This window comes from Camellia sinensis, chromosome 4 (assembly GCF_055761805.1).
Source record: "Camellia sinensis isolate YWXY chromosome 4, ASM5576180v1, whole genome shotgun sequence".
Lineage (NCBI taxonomy): Eukaryota > Viridiplantae > Streptophyta > Magnoliopsida > Ericales > Theaceae > Camellia > Camellia sinensis.
Genome location: NC_138964.1, coordinates 153,347,492 through 153,365,975, shown reverse-complemented (window position 1 = coordinate 153,365,975; position 18,484 = coordinate 153,347,492). Strand labels below are relative to the sequence as shown.

Here is an 18,484-nt window from a genome sequence, read left to right as displayed (position 1 = left end):
AAGTTATGCTCGAGTAGAGACCCTATCTGCTTAGTCCTTGGCTCGAGCGACTGCTGAGCGACCGTCGAGCTTGAAAATCATGCAACCAGTACTTTTGTGGATTTTGCAGACCGCTCAAGCAATCAATGTTGCGCTCGAGCGGACTGTCTTGTTTTTGAAAATTTGACTAAGTGTTTCAAGTTACATTTTGGCATCCTCATCGCATCCTAGGCATTCCTAAGCCTTAAATAAGACATAACAATGAGGATAAAGATTAGAAACACACCAAGATATAAAAAAAAATGAGCTAAGTGTTTTCCAAGCGTGTGTTTCAATTTGTCTCCATTATGTGATTGTATAGGTCACGTGCCATAGACTATCTAATCTGTTTGTTTTGACTACTCTGCTACTAGAGCTATCTGTGAGTAATAACTCTATAAAGCTATGTTTGATTATAAGTATCTTCTGAATGAAATGATATGATCAGTTTTTCTGAAATGTTACTTTCTGTATAGATGAATAGTTTTCCAATTTTCTGAAATGTATCGTGGCATCCTTAGCATCATGTGATTTTTGTTTGTTACCTAGTACCAGAGTTTCCATCATGGAATTGGTTAAGCATAACCATTATCTGTCTGTATCTGCTTTGTATATGGGTCTTTATGACCGTCTCATGTAATCATGAGCCATCTGTCTATTAGCGCTAATAGATGTACCACGTATGATTATCTGTGAGAATCTGATATGAATATGAATCTATTTTTGAACTGAACTCCGATTTCTGAATTTATTATAGACATCATTCATTAAAATATTTACTTTGTTATTATTTACTGAGTTCTAGCTCACTGTATTATTTATGTATGTAGGTGACCAGGCGCGTGACCAGGCTCAGAGATGATTGCCTGGAGTTCTATTTGTCTACCAACCTTTGTGCCTTCCAAGGAGGTTCTGGAATGAGTCAAGTGGTCAAGTTTTGTGAACTAAGTTTAAGACTTTGTTTTTCTTTTGTTGAAATATGAACAAATTTCTATTTATCTATATATTGGGCTAAGTCCCACTTTGGTTTTATCCGTACATGTAGGGAACGTAAGACTAATGTATTTATAACGTCACATGTATATATAAAGTCCTAAATATCTATCACATATATGTCTACACAACTTTATGAGCATTGTATTTTGTATAAATGCTTCCGTCAACCCCCTAATTATATGTTATTTTGTACAGAGGCTTTGGGTAATCCAAGGATTACTGGCCTGTTACGACGATAAACCTATAGGGGCGGGTTTGGGTCGTGACAATTATACACATTTTATTTTAGTCCTTCGATGATGTTCATACTTATGTAAATTTATTCTTTTGTTATTTGCTTGTGCTAACTAACTTAAGACATTAATCTAAACATAAAACTTAATGGGGTGGCTAATGGGGTTTCAATCACATGAGTATTGTTATGAGATAAAGTTATGCTCAAATTGAATTGGTTAGCTGGATGTATTCCCTTTTGAAATTTAAAGTCTTACGCAAGTGGTTGTTCAGAACGCTTGAACAAATTGGTTGCATTCGGACCCTAGGTGTTTTCGTGTGAGGAGGGAACGGGCAAGACCCTATTTTACCATCTTTTTTGAGGCCCTACGATTGGCGCTATGCAGTATATAACCGTTGGTAGGCATCCGAGGTAAGGTCTACAACAAAGCAGCAAAAGAGAGGGCATACCGAATAATCCTGTGACAATCCTCACCTCTGATTAGTGTTGAACTGTGATTGAGCATGATAAGTAATTAATTAGAATGAAATCCTAATCTGTTTACATGAGTGTGTTGCTTTAAATGCATTTCTATCTGTTTGATTACTGAATGATCTGTTTGTGTTTTTATTTCGAATCGCGAATTGAAAGCCTCATCAGCGACCAATTCAGAAATTGATTAGTATTATATGCTAATTAGGATTTATATGTTTTTATGGTAGGTTTAATTAAAATTCAATTTGGGATGATTAAATTAGATTAAATAATGTTAAACTAATTGAACCTAGGTAATTATATTATTGCCATTGAGTGGTTTAATTCAAGGCCACTACTTCTCTCACCCTTTACATTTGTTTAGCATCATTCTTCACTTCACCTTCAAGACCAAACGTGAAAGAGAGGGAGAGAGAGAGAGAGAGAAAGAGAGAGAGAATTGAGAGAAAAAAATTGAGTTCAACAAGGAGTCTTGCTTGAGACTTAGAAGAAATTGGAGGAGAATTGCATAATTAGGCTTCTACATTGGGAATTCAAGACTTAAGGTAGGAAACTCACCCTCTTGAATATGAATTTGAGTTATTTCTTGCTTGGTTTATGGAGAAATTGGTGACTAGAGTCTAGAACTAGTTTAAAATGTTGATTTGAGAGTCCATTCATGCATGTATGTACATATCTTTGAATTGTGAGCTTGTTTTCATGAGAATTTCCACATGCATGTCTATATTTTGGTTGTAGTCCATGAATTCACCATGTTTTATAGTTTAATCTTGCATTTGACCATGTTTTGGAGCATTGGAGTCCATAAGAACTCATGCATGTTATGTTCTTGCATTGTTCTTCAAGTTTCTTTGAAATTGTGTTCAATTGTCTCACCTTTGGGCTTGATTTTACAAAATTGATCTTCAAAACATGTTGTAGTATGAGTTTCCAAGTGTTTTCCAGAAAATTGGCCCAAAAGGTTGAGTTTTGATAAGTTTAATTCTTGGTTTGAGCTTTGGAAGCAAATCTGGAAAACATAGATTTTGGCTTCCACGCTTGAGCGAAAGATTCCACGCTCGAGCAACCACCTTTGTGTTCAGGGCTCCGCTCAAGCGACAGAATGCTAGCTCGAGCGTAGATTGCAAGCTCTCAGGTTCTTTGCGTGTGCAAACGCACGCTTGAGCGACGAGACCTACGCTCGAGCGATGAACTGTGTCTCACGCTCGAGCGAGCATTGAGCGGGGATTTTCAACAACCAGTACTTTAGCATTTTTATAGACCGCTTGAGCGAGGGAGTCTACGCTCAAGCGACCCTTCTATTTTGGTAAGCTCGCTCGAACGGAGAAAGCCACGCTCGAGCGAGACCCTTGTTTTAGCAAAAATTTGAGAAGTGTTTTAAAGAACATTTTTGCGTCCTCATTCCATCCTAGGCATTCCTAGGCTATGTTTAAGGCATCTTAATGAGGATAATGTTATAGAACCACACCGAGTCAAGTTAAGGGGCTAAGTTATTAATCCTAAGTGTGTAACTTAGTGTGTGTTCGTTCTATAACTGTGTAGGGTTGGCACCCGAGGACGCTGACTAGCCTGTCTATAGCCCAGTACTCTGTGAGTAACAATGTTGTAAAGATACGTTCAACTATGATTATTTCTGAACGATTGACTGTACTGCTTTCTAAAATGACATTTCTTACTGAATGAATGTTTGTCCTATTTGTAAACTGTATTCGCGACATCCATAGCAACTTACTGTTACTGTACTGTTACTACTACTGTTACAGAGATCTCTGTCAGTTCCAATGTTTGGAATTACTACTGTTTACTGTTATGATGGCCATCAACTGACTGTTCGGTCTATTAAGACTTAATGTACTGTTTTGCTATTGGACGTACCACGTATGACTGTTATGAATTCTAAATGACTGATATGGCATGAAATATGAGCCACTAATTGAATAACTGATGCAAATGACTACTTTAATTAATGAAAGGACATTCATTCTTAACCCCTTTACGCATATGTTATTCACTGGGCTTTAGCTCACTGTTTATATTTATATGTAGGTGTCCAGGCACCGGACCGAAGCTAGGAGCGTCAAGTCAAGCTTTTGTTTTGTCCAGCCAACCATTGTGTCTCACTTTGAGGTTCCGAGTCCGTTAAAGGCAAGGCTGTTTTGAGATGTTTCCGATTCACCCTTTTGTCTCTATTTTGTAATAGATGGATAAGACTTTCCGACTATACAGTGTTGTTGATGGGATTTGGTCCCTAACTCGGATGTCATGTATATATGACGTATGTATATATGTTTTGGTTATGAATGTGGCTTGTGCATAAAAGTCTTCTTGCATTCAGGTTTTCACAGCTCATTGGACATTTTTTATTTACTGTTTGGCTTCCGCCAGCCCCTTACTCTATATTACTGTATCTACTGTTAAGCAGGCCTTTGGTAATTACGGATTACTGGCCGGTTGCGATGCTAAACCCATAGGGGCGGGTTTGGGTCGTGACAAATCCACGTCTGATTCTTGTGGTTGGGAGGATGAAATCTCTTTGGGAGATTTCTAGACTACTAACAACTAACCTTATAACCCTTGTTATTTATTTAAATATCATGTTTCCTTCCTTATTGTTGTAATTGCTATTGTGTATTGGATTGGGAAAAAAGGACGAGGTGTGTATGTATTTACTGAGCATTCAAAGCTTATAGCGTTTCATGCCAAGTATCGAAGAAACATACGAGGCGATGAAGAGCCAGAAACATTTGAAGACTTGTGTCTGTTTTAGAGAAAGTTAGCAACCATTTTGCTTATGAGTCTATTCGTGCTTTTATTTTTGGATTGCAATAGTAATAGAACTCGTTTTGTAATTTAAGATTTGAAACATAGTAATTATTATTTGTTTTTGCAACCCTATGCCTATCTCCGCTTTACTTATAAGACCTTGTGTTAATACCTCTTAAGATCTGTCAAAAAGATAGTTTACTATCTAAGGTGGTTGGACTTAGAAGAGAGGCTATATTGACTCCTCCGACCTTCTTGGGATCTTACTTGACTATTGACCAAATGACTCTTTAGTGACATTACCCAAACCTTTAGAGTAGGAATTGGGACGTCTTGGATTGTGGACGTAGGTCCAGCGTGTCGAACCACTATAAATCACTGTGTTTGCTTTTTTTTCCTTATCTCTTTTACTTTTATATTGATTATTATTGCTCTATTATTTTATTTATTAAAATTTGAATATTTTGATTATTATTTTTAATATTGTGAAATTATTTTTAATTACCCAATTCATCCGCCTCTTGTGTTTCTTACCTAGGATAACAGATACCACAGAGAAAGGCATGTAGTTCTCCCCGGCCATAATTGAGTCATTCTCACTGACAGGCCTAAGGTGGACATCGGCTAGAATGACAAACTCCTGACAAAAGTACTCTAGCTTACTTGGCGAATTTACCCTCCATTTAAACATACCCATGATCTCGGCTGAGTGGGTTTTATATGGTTTCCAACACATAAGTGTTTTTCTAGTGACTTATGGACCTCGGCTTAACCCTAGAGACACTGAGTTTGTGATTCTGGAAACCTAATGGAGATTTTGAGACACAATTGTTTTGATTTTCCTAAAGTGTGTATTGATCTAACAAATTCCAAACCTAAATCTACACAAAAACAACTGAAATAGGAATCTGGAAAACAGAGGCAAAGATAGCATAGATTCAAAAGATAAAGAAGCAAGAACACATTTAAGGCATAAATGAATACAAGAAATACAAGGGGTTGGGGATGGAGATTTGTGGTAATCCAGTGCCAGTGTACAAGAGTGAAGAAATGTGTAGAGGACTCATACAAACATAAACATCACAGAAGCATGCTTACGAGTATAAAGACATGTGAAAGAACTGAAATGAAAAAAGAGGATGAATTAAGGACTTACAGATTGGAGTTGCAGAAATGGACGCTGGAATCACGTTCACCAAAGTCAAACGATGCCTTTAACCAAAACGGAGTGATTGAATGCTCCCCGAAAGTGATGAACGAAGATGGTTGCAGAAAACTTCAAAGATCGTTAATAGAGTTTAGAAAGAAAAGCTCTGTGAAGAGAGAGGGTTATGGATGCAAAAGTGAAGGGACGAAGAGATAGGGAGAAGTTTTTGTTGAAAAGATGAAAGGGCGACAAAACCTTGATTTGAGTGCCTAGTTAGACGTGCTCGTGATGACGTCAGATGGCGTGGGTCAAAGACAAGACAACGTATCTAAAACGTGACAAGTACGGACTAGTTGGGCAATGATACGTGGTTGAAACAGTTGGGATAACTATGCGTGACAGCACATGTGCAGTTAGGATTCTTGGTATTCTTGAACTAGTGCGTCATGATGTCGGTTAGTAGTACGATCTCAGTTAAGATGTTGATCTTTGGTAAAAAAAACACCTTGATTCTTAGTTCTTGGTTATTGGTTCTTGGTCTTGATGAGTGGACATTTGAGTAACTGTTTCTTGATGCCAACGAGTCATGATCTCGGTTGGAAGAGTATCTCTAGCATGTTGTTTAGCCAACATGTTAGAAGATCAAACAATATAGGTTTCATCACCTCAAGGTTGCCGACGTAATAGAACCTAGGGGCAGTTGTGGAAATGTATATACGAGGTCGTGCCAAGTGGTCGAGGTGCCGCTGAGGTGTTGGCCGAGATACCATGTGAACAAGCCAGTTTGCCAAGATAATTATGGTATTGCTGAGATATGGTACATTAATACCAAAATCTGAGTTATTTGGATAGAGGACAAGAGTCCTAGCTAAATGATGCGTTTAGTTCGGATAAGGATGAAACTGTTGAGTAATTAATCCATATCTAATTAAGAGTCTGAGATAAGCATTGTACTTAAGTCCTATGAAATGAGATTTCTAAGGGACGAGGGCACTATTGGCTGTAAAAGTAAGGCACCCCCGTCGGTCAAATGTATGCTTTGACTTGTGCATTGAGTACTTGTTTGATATCATTGAGAGATAAGTTTGATTGATTTGATCGTCGAAGTACCCCTGGGTGGACGAGCCACCGTGATATTCTTGTCTTCTTATTGGCAGGTGCTTGGTTTAATCTATTCTACTGCTTGCTCTCCATCTAAGTTCCCTATTTGGTTGTGAGATCAGAAATCAACACTCACAAAATTATATATTATATACATATAAATATATTTAATAAATATAATCAGGGCGGGGGAAACAAAATTCGTTCCCTCTCTATTTTCTCATCGGAGTAGGAAAAAACCCATGTAGGGCAAGGCCAGGGATGTAGGGTTGAAACAGAGCGGAGGAAATAACCATCCTTAGTTTGGCCAAATGAGGTTTTCCTTTTATATAGATAACCTTGCCCTCCCTAAAAATAATCTAAAATGTACGATTAATGTGGTGTGGTATGTGAAATTCTCCTGGAGTCTTTCTAAAAAAATAAAAGAAAGCATTCCACAACATTTCTAGCCTTTTTAGAACTATTTACAGTCTACTCTAGGATATTTTATACAAGTTCTAGAATTGTGTAAAACATTCTTGCATTCTCTCAAATTTTTGAGAGATTCTGAAATTTTCTATTAACTTCCAATATTCCAACTGTCTTCTAGTGGAGATTTTGTGTAGACAGTGGCATAGTTAAAAAATTTCTTATTTAATCAGTTATCAACGATTACACCATATTTTTAATTCTATAACACTTATCAAAATAAATTTTCACATATCTATTATGAATGTACTAAAATATCATGTACAATAAGTAAATTATACTGGCACTCTCTCTATCCTTCTGAAATCACAATATCACCACTTTTATTTTCTAAAATATCAGTTACACCCCTTGTCACTTGACATCATCAAAAATTAAGTAAAGTTACTATAATGCCCTTATTAATTAAGTCAAAATTAATAAATAAAATATCTTCTCTTCTTACCAACTGACAAAGCTAGTGATTAAAAGTCTTATAAAGGCATATCAAACGAAAGTTATAATTTTTTGTGGTTAAATCATAAATTATTGAAAGTTTGTGTCTTAGGCAAATTTTTGGTAAAAATTATGGAGGGTTCTCTTGTTTTGAGTTAATTATTAAATATTAATGAAAGTCAATAATATATTGTCATGTACTTTGGTAATATACAATATGAAGAAAAAAAAAAGGCGATATGTAGTAGTATTCAAGAATTTATGATGTACATCTTAACGTAAAAGTTATATTTTTTGTGGTAAGAAAGAAGTTAAGTTTTTTGTAATAAAAAAAGTTGTCACCTTTTAATTTATAGGAAAGTTTATTCATAAATCCCATGTGGTCCATTTAGTTCTAAGAATATTCTTATGAACCAATTAATTTTTTTGTTTTAGAAAGTTTATTTATTTTATTTTGGTACTATTTGAGTTTAAATAAATATCCTTTTGTGATTTATTTTTTTAATTTTCTGATTCGTTTTCGGAATGGAAATAGAAAAGTGAAGTGTGAAAGATTCTTTTTGGGAGATTGGTGGCTGAAGTGTTGATTGTCAAGCGTTAAAATCTATATTTATGTTAGTGTAGTTTTCTGGTATTACACTGAAATGCTACATTTAGAAAAAGTACACTAAAGAGTTTTTGTGTGTTACACTGATTGGAGTGTTATGTTTAGAAAAAATACACTAAGGAGTTTTTTTATAATGTTACGTTATTACGTTTGAGAAAATTATATTAAGGAGTTTTTTAGTATGTTATATTGGAGTGCTACGTTTGAGAAAAATATACTAAAGAGTTTTTGTGTGTTACATTGATTAGAGTGTTACGTTTGAAAAAAATACACAAATGAGTTTTTTTATAATTTTACGTTATTACATTTGAGAAAAATATATTAAAAAGTTTTTTAATGTGTTACATTAGAATGTTACATTTAGGAAAAGTACACTAAAGAGTTTTTTGGAATGTTACATTTTAGAAAAACGCACTAAGAAGTTTTTTAATGTATTACATTGGAATGTTAAGTTTGGGAAAAGCACACTAAAGAGTTTTTTAGTGTGTCACATTGGAGTGTTAAACTTGAAAAAAGCACACTAGAGAGTTTTGTGTGTTACATTAATTGGAGTGTTAAGCTTGGAAAAAGTACGCTAAAGAATTTTTAATATGTTACATTGGAGTGTTATGCTTGGAAAAAGTATACTGAGAAGTTTTTGTATGTTATATTAATTGGAGTGTTACGTTTGTGAAAAGTACAGTAAAGAGTTTTTTTGGAATATTACGTTGTTACATCTGAGAAAAATACACCAAAGAATTTTTAAAGTGTTACGTTTGGGAACAATATACTAAGTAGTTTATTTTTTTGAAGTGTTACGTTTAGTAATTTCAATATTATGAGAAAACCCACATTGTTCCTCAACACATGATACGCACACGTTTATGATTAACCCTTTATGTAATTCACAATAAAATGGGACTTTTGGATTTTTAGGAAAAGAGGAAAACCAAACAATTCACAAGATCACTATTTAAAATTTATTGATACTTCACCCTAATTTATATCACAATTTTTTTTTATGATCTTAGAAAATCCATACCTTATATATCATTTCAAGATTATTATGAATGCTTTCATATAGCCTCTTAAGATAGAAGATATACATTTTTGCTAAGGGTGAATTAGGCATTTAAGAAATTTGTTTTGGTTACCTCATCAACTTTTGTTAAGTCGGTTGGCCTTTGAGCAACAACGGCCTATGTTGGGAACTTGGTTCATTTTTTTGCTTTTAACATATTTTCAGTCATATCACTTCCTCATTTTGTTATACATTTTTTTTAAAAAGTAAAAAAAAAATCAACTTTTGAAATAGGTTAACAGTCGAATTTTAAACTTTTTTTAAAAAATCGTATAAAAAAAATAGAGATGTGATATAATTCAAAATAGATTAAAAATCAAAAAGTAATTTTTAACTAAGTTTTCAAAATAGGTCAGTTACAAAATTTTCAAAAATAAGGAAGTGCAGTGATATTTCATCTTAAAGGGGTGTCAATGTGATTTCAGAGAAATAGAAGAGGTGCCAGTGTAATTTATCCAAAAAATATCTTTGTAAGTAATTAAGAATTTCGTACTTTAAAAGAAATCTGTTTTCCTACTAAAAAAAATTAATTAATTAAAAAAAAAATGGTGCTTTAAGATAAGTGTATGTTTCTTTCTTTCTTTCTTTCTTTTTTTTTTTTTTTTATAAACTCTATTTATATATAAAATTTTAAATTTTTTTTTTAAGATCTCTGATATTAAGACTTTATAAGGTAAATGACATACAATATTTTCATAACAGTTAAGGTCCCTTAATATTTCTACAGAGAAAATTTGACTCAAAAAAATATTACCCCGACTTACAGAAATTTCACTACAACTCAAAGAAATTTTAATTTTCACAGAGAAATATCTCTAATTTTACAGAGAAATTTGAAATTTCTTTATGATTATGCTAGAGAAATTTTGAAAGTTCTCTGAATCGGGCAAAATTTCACTAAGTTGAATTTTCTCTGTGAAAATGTTGAGAGACTTTAGCTAATAAAAAAAACACATCTTAGATCCCACTACACAAAGTTGGAGAGGGATATTTCACTAATTTTTTCTAAAATTTATACCCAAAAAAAATTCACAAAAATGATGATATAAATAAAAAGCACCTTCATGAATGCTTTTTTTTTTTTTTTTTTTGTAAAGTGAAAGGTTCACATTAAATTACATCATTTTACACATAAATTATATATGAATTTTTTTTATACCATTGTTCAAAAAAAATGATATCATGATATTTATTATGTCGATAAACTACACTCATCATATTTTTACATCAGGTTTTATTTACCATGTGATATCCATATAAATCTTATTCATATTTAACCATTAATAGTTATACATGCTAAACAAAAAATAGTATAAAAATATGATAAATATAGAATAAATTATTTTTAAAACATTTTTTTATTAATAAATCTGATTTTTTGAACAATTTTAATTATGTCAATTTATAAAAACCTTTCAAAAAAATTATATTATAGTACATAATTTAAAATAAAATAAATAAAATCAGAGCTTAGTGGGTTCACAACCCACTACTTTATGGATAGCTCCACCCATGGGCCAAGTCAACCTTTTTCCTTTCCTAAACTGGATTAAACACAACTTCATTCTAAATCCAAACTCATTCCCCTTCTCCTTTCCTTGCACGCCAATCCACATACAAATACGTATAAATATAAGTAATCTCATCATCAAAAACCTTCTATAATCAATCTCCATTATCACCATATCACTTTCTCTCTTCTCTTCTCTTCTCTTCTCTGCACAACATGTCTTTCGAATGTTACTCACCGATCGATCATTCTTGCGATGCATGGCAAGCCGATAACTCTATCATTCCATGCAACCTCGTGCTTCCTTCCGATAACCGCTCTTACTTCTACATCAAGATTTTCGCCGAGTTTTCAACCCATGATTTAGAAGATGATGAACAAGAAGATGGTGTTTTTCTCATCAATACCCTAGAAATCGTCGAGCACGAGAAGCCATTTTTCGTTCCATATGACCAATTGATAGATAACAATACATCGTGGTCCGTCATATCTACCATGCTCTCTGAGTTGCAAATCCCGATACACATCCAACCCTACATGGTACATCGTATAAGTGATTGTGCTCATTCCATGTCTCGCGGGGATCACAATAAGGGAATTAGGGTTTTGCCTATGATAGTCTTGATCAACATCGAAGACTATGTAGATCAGAACGATGACGGTGACGATGATGATGATGATGAAGATGATGGTGTTTTGAGAGAGTCTATGGAGATGGAGTCGAGGCAAGTGGGTGCTAGTAAAGCATCGGTGAAGGCATTAGAGACGGTGAGAGTTGAAGGTGGTTCGGGTTTTGGAAAGAGTTGTGTGGTATGTCAAGAGGAGATTTTGGCTGGGTTCGAAGCGAAGCGCATGCCTTGTGGCCATGTCTACCATGGGGATTGTATTGTCAGGTGGCTCGGCGCTAGTCACTTGTGCCCGCTGTGTCGCTTCGAAATGCCTATTTGAGTTTTTGGAGTTGAATTGCTTTGTATTTTTTAGGATTATATACGCTAAGGGACTAGCTTTGTAATCACTAGAATCTGGTTTTTGATTTTTGTGATTTTTTTTTTTATATTTTTAGATGTACTAATTTTCATACCTGCGTGCATTTGGAGATATGATGTCAGTTAACCTAGAACTTCGCCTGGATTTGGTGAATATTAATGAAGTATGATTACTTGTTGCTCAAGGTGAATCTCAATTGCCTAGCATGATATTCAAAAACTGTTTTTTGAATTCTTAATTTTTTGTTTTTTGAATTTAGTGAAATTTCATATTTTAATCAAATTTTTTTATGTAAAGAAATTTGAAGAAAAAAAAAAATTTACTAGAAGTAAAACAAAAATGTGCTCTGTTTTTTTATATCTCTAGTGAATTTTTCCAAATATTTTCTCTAATTTTAGTTGCAACTTAAACAATTAAAAGTTTACAAAAAAAACAAAAATGTGCTGATTTTTAATCTAAAAATAAACCATATATTATGAATCAAATCCATACCAAATCCACTTACAAAAAAAAATACCTTTCCCTTATTTGGTAAATCACAATTTGTCAGATATTTTAAGATCTGAATCAGCAAATTAAATCTAAAATTTCATGTCATTTGAAAAAAAAAAAAAAATTGCAAGTTCATTGTCATCAATATTGATCAACTTTTTAAATCAAAATTCAACCTCATCAAACACAGCTTATTATTTCATTCAATAGACAAAACAAAAACAAAAACAAAATCTGAACAAAATTATTCCCTTAAAAAAAAAAAAGAAAACAAAGCTAGTGATTTTAAGCAACTGCTACTACTTTGCTCTTCTAGGTTGTAAATCTATAAACCAAAATATGCTTATAATTCTCTCCTGGATTCACAATCTGTGATGGAAAATTTGGGTGATTAACAGAGTCAGGAAAGCCCTGAGTCTCCAAACACATTGCATCATGGGCCGAATAAACAAACCCGCCTTTTCCCCTCACATTGTCTAACAAATTGCTTGTATAAAACTGGACTCCGGGCTGATTACTCCACAGCTCCATCTTCCTCCCCGATTTGTTATCTTGCACCACAGCGACCTTCTTGAAATGTTTGTTGTCACCTGTCAGAATATTTTTAATACATATATATATCAGTTATTGGATTTATGCGAACTTTTTTTATAAATAAATAAATAAATAAATTAGGATAATCCAATGAGACGGGTCTTTAAAAAAAAAAAAAAAAAAAAAAAAAATTGTATGTTTGGCATCGGTGCTCTCTAATAGTGTCAATAAATAATGTATTTTCGTAATGCAAAAAATTTATTAAACGATCTCAATTAGTCTTTTAGATAAAGTTTTCAAAATCATTGAAAATAAATAAAGTAAAACATAGGATATATTCAAAATAATGAAAATGAAACAATTCAGGACAGAGGCAGTAATATTTTGTTAACATTACCGTCACTATCAAGCACGTAGTTCATGTCATAGCCGGATGGCAGCTCACTGATCTTGCTCCCGATAGCACGGGGTTTGAGGAAGTCGAATGGAGTGCCTTCCACGGGGACAATTTGCCCAGTGGGGATAAGTTGGCTGTCCACCGGAGTGATCTTTGAGCCCAAGAGTTGGAGGGTGTGAGAGAGGATGTTGCTGCTGTTGTGCCCACCGAGGTTCCAGTAAGTGTGGGTGGCTAGATTTACTGGTGTGGCCTTGTTTAGAGCCTTGGCTTCCATTTTTATAGCCAACTTGTTTGTTTGGATGATCATGTAGGTCACAGACACATCAAGATTGCCAGGAAACCCTGTGGAATTTATGAGCAAGGTGAAGTTAGATTTTGCACCCCAAAAAAAAAACAAAAAAAAAAAATTTCACAGCCTGAAGCAGTGTAAAGCACCAGTTTCTGGATCATGTTATATAATTGCTTGCATTGTAGAGTGGTTCAAGCAAGTAGATGGTAGTAGTTCAAGTCAACAATATGATTTAGAATTCAAATTAAATCAAGGAGTGTTAAAATACACTTTTACAGGTACCTAAAATTTGCATATTAATTTAAATTTTAGGTACTTTTGGCATTGTTCTATAGGATGCCATTGGTGTTGGCCAAGGATATCTTCAATCTCTAAATCCCTTTGCTCTGGCCTAGGATATTCTGTCCCCAAATGTTTGGTTTTTTGTGTTCCCAAATATCTATAACTATTAAATCATGTGAGATTATCAAGGCGCGAAAATCTTAAGACACATCCAATGATTGTACATGTTTTGAAACAGGAAAGACAAAGGATCCTTAACCTTTTGCCCAGCATACATTCTTAACTATTGGGTCATGTGGGAATCTGAGACGCATAAATCTGGACACATCATCCAATGGTGGAAAGTGCAAGGTAGACAGATGGTTTTGGAGACAGAAGTTTTAATTTGATTATGAAATGTTTTTATTTGATTCCCAAACCACCAAAATGACCAAAACACCCTTAATTTCATCATTAATTTTGGCCAACATGAGGTTTAGGAACTAAATAAAGAAAGAACAGTTGGGGATCAAAAAGACACAAAAGTTGCATATTTTGGAAATCAAAAGTACATATAACCACGTTCCAAAATTCATGAATACCTTCTTCACCATCAAAGCTGTCATAAGTGAATGTAATGTGGCTGTCTTGTTTGTAACTTTTCACTGTCCATATAACATTACTAAACCCTTTGGGACCTCCTGTTACCAAGGTCAACATACATTATGAGTTTACTAAACAAATCAGTTAGATTTTGAAAAGTAACCTAGAACTGTTTGGAAGAAAAGAAAGTAGAACATATATATACCATGGAGCGTGTTCTTTCCATCATTAGCAGGTAGTTTATAATGAATGCCATTCAGAGTAAACTGTGCCCCTCCAATTCTGTTAGCAACTCGCCCAACAATGGCACCAAAGTAGGTTGAATCATTCTACATACCTAACACAATTTAATTAGAAACGAAAAATGGCTACCAACATATAGGTTTCTTTTTTTTTCTGTTTTGTTTTTTGGGACTGGGTTTTAAATTTCGACCAATACATACAGAAATTTTAGACTTCTTATTGATATCCAACCAATATATCGACTGGTACTGTCAAATAAATATGACAATATCACCAATAGGAATGACAGTGTCGACTGATACGTTTTTAATTGATTAATATAATGTGTAAAATATGAAACAAGAAAGGAAATTAATTACTCATTTTATATTATACTACACAACTTAATTTTTAGAGATTTGGATTGATTCTCATTTGGCAACTTTCAATTTTAGCCAAAAATCAAAAAGCCACTATAAGTTGTCACTCTCTCTATTTTTCTGTATATCTTTTAGTAAAAAGTTAAAAAATTACTAAAATAATCTCGTGTGTCAATTTTATCTCCCTGACCGATCTTAAAAATTAGGCATATTTTTTGAATAAAAATTGCACATCAATAAAAAAAATTAGAGTCAATTACACTAACCTCACTTTTGTTCCTGACTTTTCAATTGTGAAAAATTTAACCTTGAATTTTGAATTTTTTTCCAAATATATCATTGCTCAATTTTGATAAAATACAAATTAATTTGACAAAAATAAATGTCAAAAAAATATTTTTGAATTTTTAAAAATAATATCTATCTACCAAAGATAAAGGCCTTGTTTGGTTTGTGTTTCTTAAAAAATTTTGAGAAAAATTCTCTACAAATAAATTTTCAAAAATAATCAAATTAAAAAAAAATTTCTAAAAAAATTTTCCAAAACTTGTTTGGTTTACAAGTTTTCCAAACAAATCTCTCTCTCATACACATCAAATCAATCACTTTTTTCAAAACTCTCTCTCAAAATAATTTTTCAAAACATCTTTTGAAAAAAAATCAAACCAAACAAATTTTTGTACTTTTTATCTCAAAAAATGTTTCTCAAATACAAACCAAACAAGTCCAAAATTATGTAAAATTAAAAAATCTTTTAGTCATTTATTTATTTATTTATTTTACCAAATTAATTTTTATTATTTGTTTGGATGATGATTGGGTAATTATCGGACTTTTAATGTGTAACCGACATATTTAATATATAAAATATTTTTAGTTTTGAATTTTTTGATTTAATGGATTTATTTAATAATGATATCAAAATTGTTTCCATATTTGACTTTTGAAAAAATAAAAACTAATTTAATGAAAATAAAAACAACTCCTCGTTACATCATCATCATCATCTAAACCTATAATAAAAATTAATTTGGTAAAAAAAATAATTAATTAAATGTCTAAAAAATTTATCAATTTTACATAATTTTATCTTTAGTAGGTAGAAATAATTTTTTAAAATTCAAAAATATTTTTTTGACATTTATTTTTACTAAATTAATTTTTTAAAATTTAAAAATATTTTTTTGACATTTATTTTAACTAAATTAGTTTATATTTTATCAAAATGATGACTTTTTCCTTAAAATTGAGCAATCTTCAATTGTGAAATTGAGCAATCTTCAATCGTCTTTATTTAAAATAAGATTTAAAATTCAGAGTCAAATATGTGATAATTAAAAAGTCAAGAATTAAAATAACACAATATCCAAACTATAAGGACGGTTAGAGTAATCCGTCCTAAAAAATAAGGTTTAATCAAGATTTTAATTTTGTCAATTTATTGAGTGTTTTTTTTTTTTTTTCAAAAAATACTAATGACAAGACCATTTTAACGAGAAAAAAAAAAAACTTTAATACAACTATGATATATAAAATGCATATTTTAATAATCGAAAGTGTGACTAAGCCGAATAGTATGAATCATTTATAGACCAAAATCAAGAGATCTTGATTTGAATTGTACAAAAACAATTAGCTTTAAGAGCTCTCAGGTTTTATATACCAAGAACAAACCTTATACTCTTCAACGGTTTCATACCCAAGAACAACATCATCTAATTTCCCTGAAATAAGACGAAAAAAAAAACCAAACAAACAATTAAGATAGCAACATCAAAGAGATCACACCCGTCAAGAAAAAGAAAACAGTTCTCTAACAAACACATAATACACTTAAAAAAATTAGATTTTATAAAATTTATTAGTAGATCTTACTTTTTTAAAAAAAATTATCTATTGAATCAAACAGAGATCAAACCCAAGAAGAAAAAGAAAATTAAAATTGTTCTCCTACCAATAAAAATCAAACACAGAATAGAATGGAAAGTATTGATTTATGTTTATAAATTTATTCTTTTAAAAAAAATAGCACATCGATCAACATAGAAATCAAATACCCATTTGATCACAAAGAGAGAGAGAGAGAGAGGGGAAAACCATTTTTATCAGGGAGAAGAACAGAGAGAACAGTAGCACCCCAGTTGGTGAGCTTGACAGAGAAATCTCCTCTCTTCAGTTCATACACTCTGACCTCTTCCTCTCCCCCATTACTGCTACTACTCACATAACCAAACAACAAACCCAACAAAAGATAGCAACACAATACAGATGTTTTGGCCATTGATAATCTAGATTTGTATTTTTTAAATTTATTTATGGGTTTATGTATTCATATATATAGAGAAAGGGAGAGAGATGGGTTGTTGCTAATCTGGTAAAATCATATGAGGATAAGAATGACAGCTAGAGAAAGGAGCTATATAAGGATACAAAATATTTCACCAAAATTTTGACAGAATCCACGTTCACGTGACACCCACGCTCACACGAGTGTTTAGTAAAATTTTCATAAAATATTTGAAAATTTTAATATTTTTCAGATATATATTAGGAACTTTTACTATTTCTTTTTTGATAGGGAGAGTTTTTTTTTTGTTTTTTAATTGAAGAAGAAGTAAACACACACTAGCGTTTGAAGATTTTTTAACTTTTATACGTTTTTTAAGTTATATATTTTTTAACTTTTATACGTTTTTTAACTTTTATACTTTTATACCTTTGAATATTTTTTTAACTTTTATACGTTTTTTAAGTTAGGGAAAATTGGCCTAAGGTCCCTCCTCTACTTTTGATATGAGGAGAGGTCCTTTATAATATGTTTTGATGGCTAAGGTCCCTCAAATTTATTTTAGGTTATAAAGTACCTAAATTACCCTTCCTTTATAACATAAATTTGTTTGAATATTATATGGTTGAGTTAACTGATACATTTTGGAAACCGAATTTGAAGGGGAGATTTTGTCGGAGTTTTCGTCGGAGATTTCAGTGTAGATTTTATGGTGGAGATTTCTTCGGAGATTTCAATGGAGTTGACAAGAAAGATTGCTACGACCGTGTAGATTTTGTTGGAGATTTCGTCGGAGATTTCAGTGGTGTGATAGTGTATTGATCGCGTAGATTTTCAGTGGAGTTGATTCAGGTTTGTTTTCGATGGAGATAGGACATGCATTTTGATATTTGTTTTGAATTTTTGTGTAGAGAGAGGCCAGCTTGATAGAGTTGATTTTTATTTTTGGAATTAATTTTTTATTATTTGTTTTTTAATCAATTTGAAAGAGTGTTGACAGTGTGTTGATCGCGTAGGTTTTTGAGTTGAGTTGAATTAGGTTTGTTTTCGATTTAGATTCCAAATGTATTTTTTATTTTTGTTTAGAGAGAGGCCAGCTTGATAGAGTTGATTTTTATTTTTGGAATTAATTTTTCATTCTTTGTTTTTTTGATCAATTGCAGATAGTGTTGACAGTGTAGGTGATTTTGATGTTTAGAGTTCATTTTTGGTGCTCTG

At 32.4% G+C, this 18,484-nt stretch overlaps 2 protein-coding genes across 2 annotated transcripts; one reads left to right on the top strand and one right to left on the bottom strand.

The window, feature by feature from the left end:
* The first annotated feature begins 11,030 nt into the window (after positions 1 to 11,030).
* On the top strand, positions 11,031 to 11,762 carry LOC145824141 (uncharacterized). Its single transcript, XM_082923742.1, has one exon. The coding sequence runs from the start codon at positions 11,031 to 11,033 to the stop codon at positions 11,760 to 11,762; it is 732 nt and encodes a 243-aa protein (XP_082779868.1).
* Positions 11,763 to 12,428: 666 nt separating this feature from the next.
* LOC114295513 (Galactose mutarotase-like superfamily protein) lies at positions 12,429 to 17,457 on the bottom strand. The gene is made up of 6 exons (XM_028239748.2): positions 17,077 to 17,457; positions 16,654 to 16,703; positions 14,583 to 14,706; positions 14,377 to 14,475; positions 13,225 to 13,566; positions 12,429 to 12,883 (listed from the first exon to the last, which is right to left on the bottom strand). Exons 1-6 carry the CDS (start codon positions 17,258 to 17,260, stop codon positions 12,606 to 12,608), a joined length of 1,077 nt encoding a protein of 358 aa, XP_028095549.2. The 5' UTR covers positions 17,261 to 17,457; the 3' UTR covers positions 12,429 to 12,605.
* Positions 17,458 to 18,484: the final 1,027 nt, after the last annotated feature.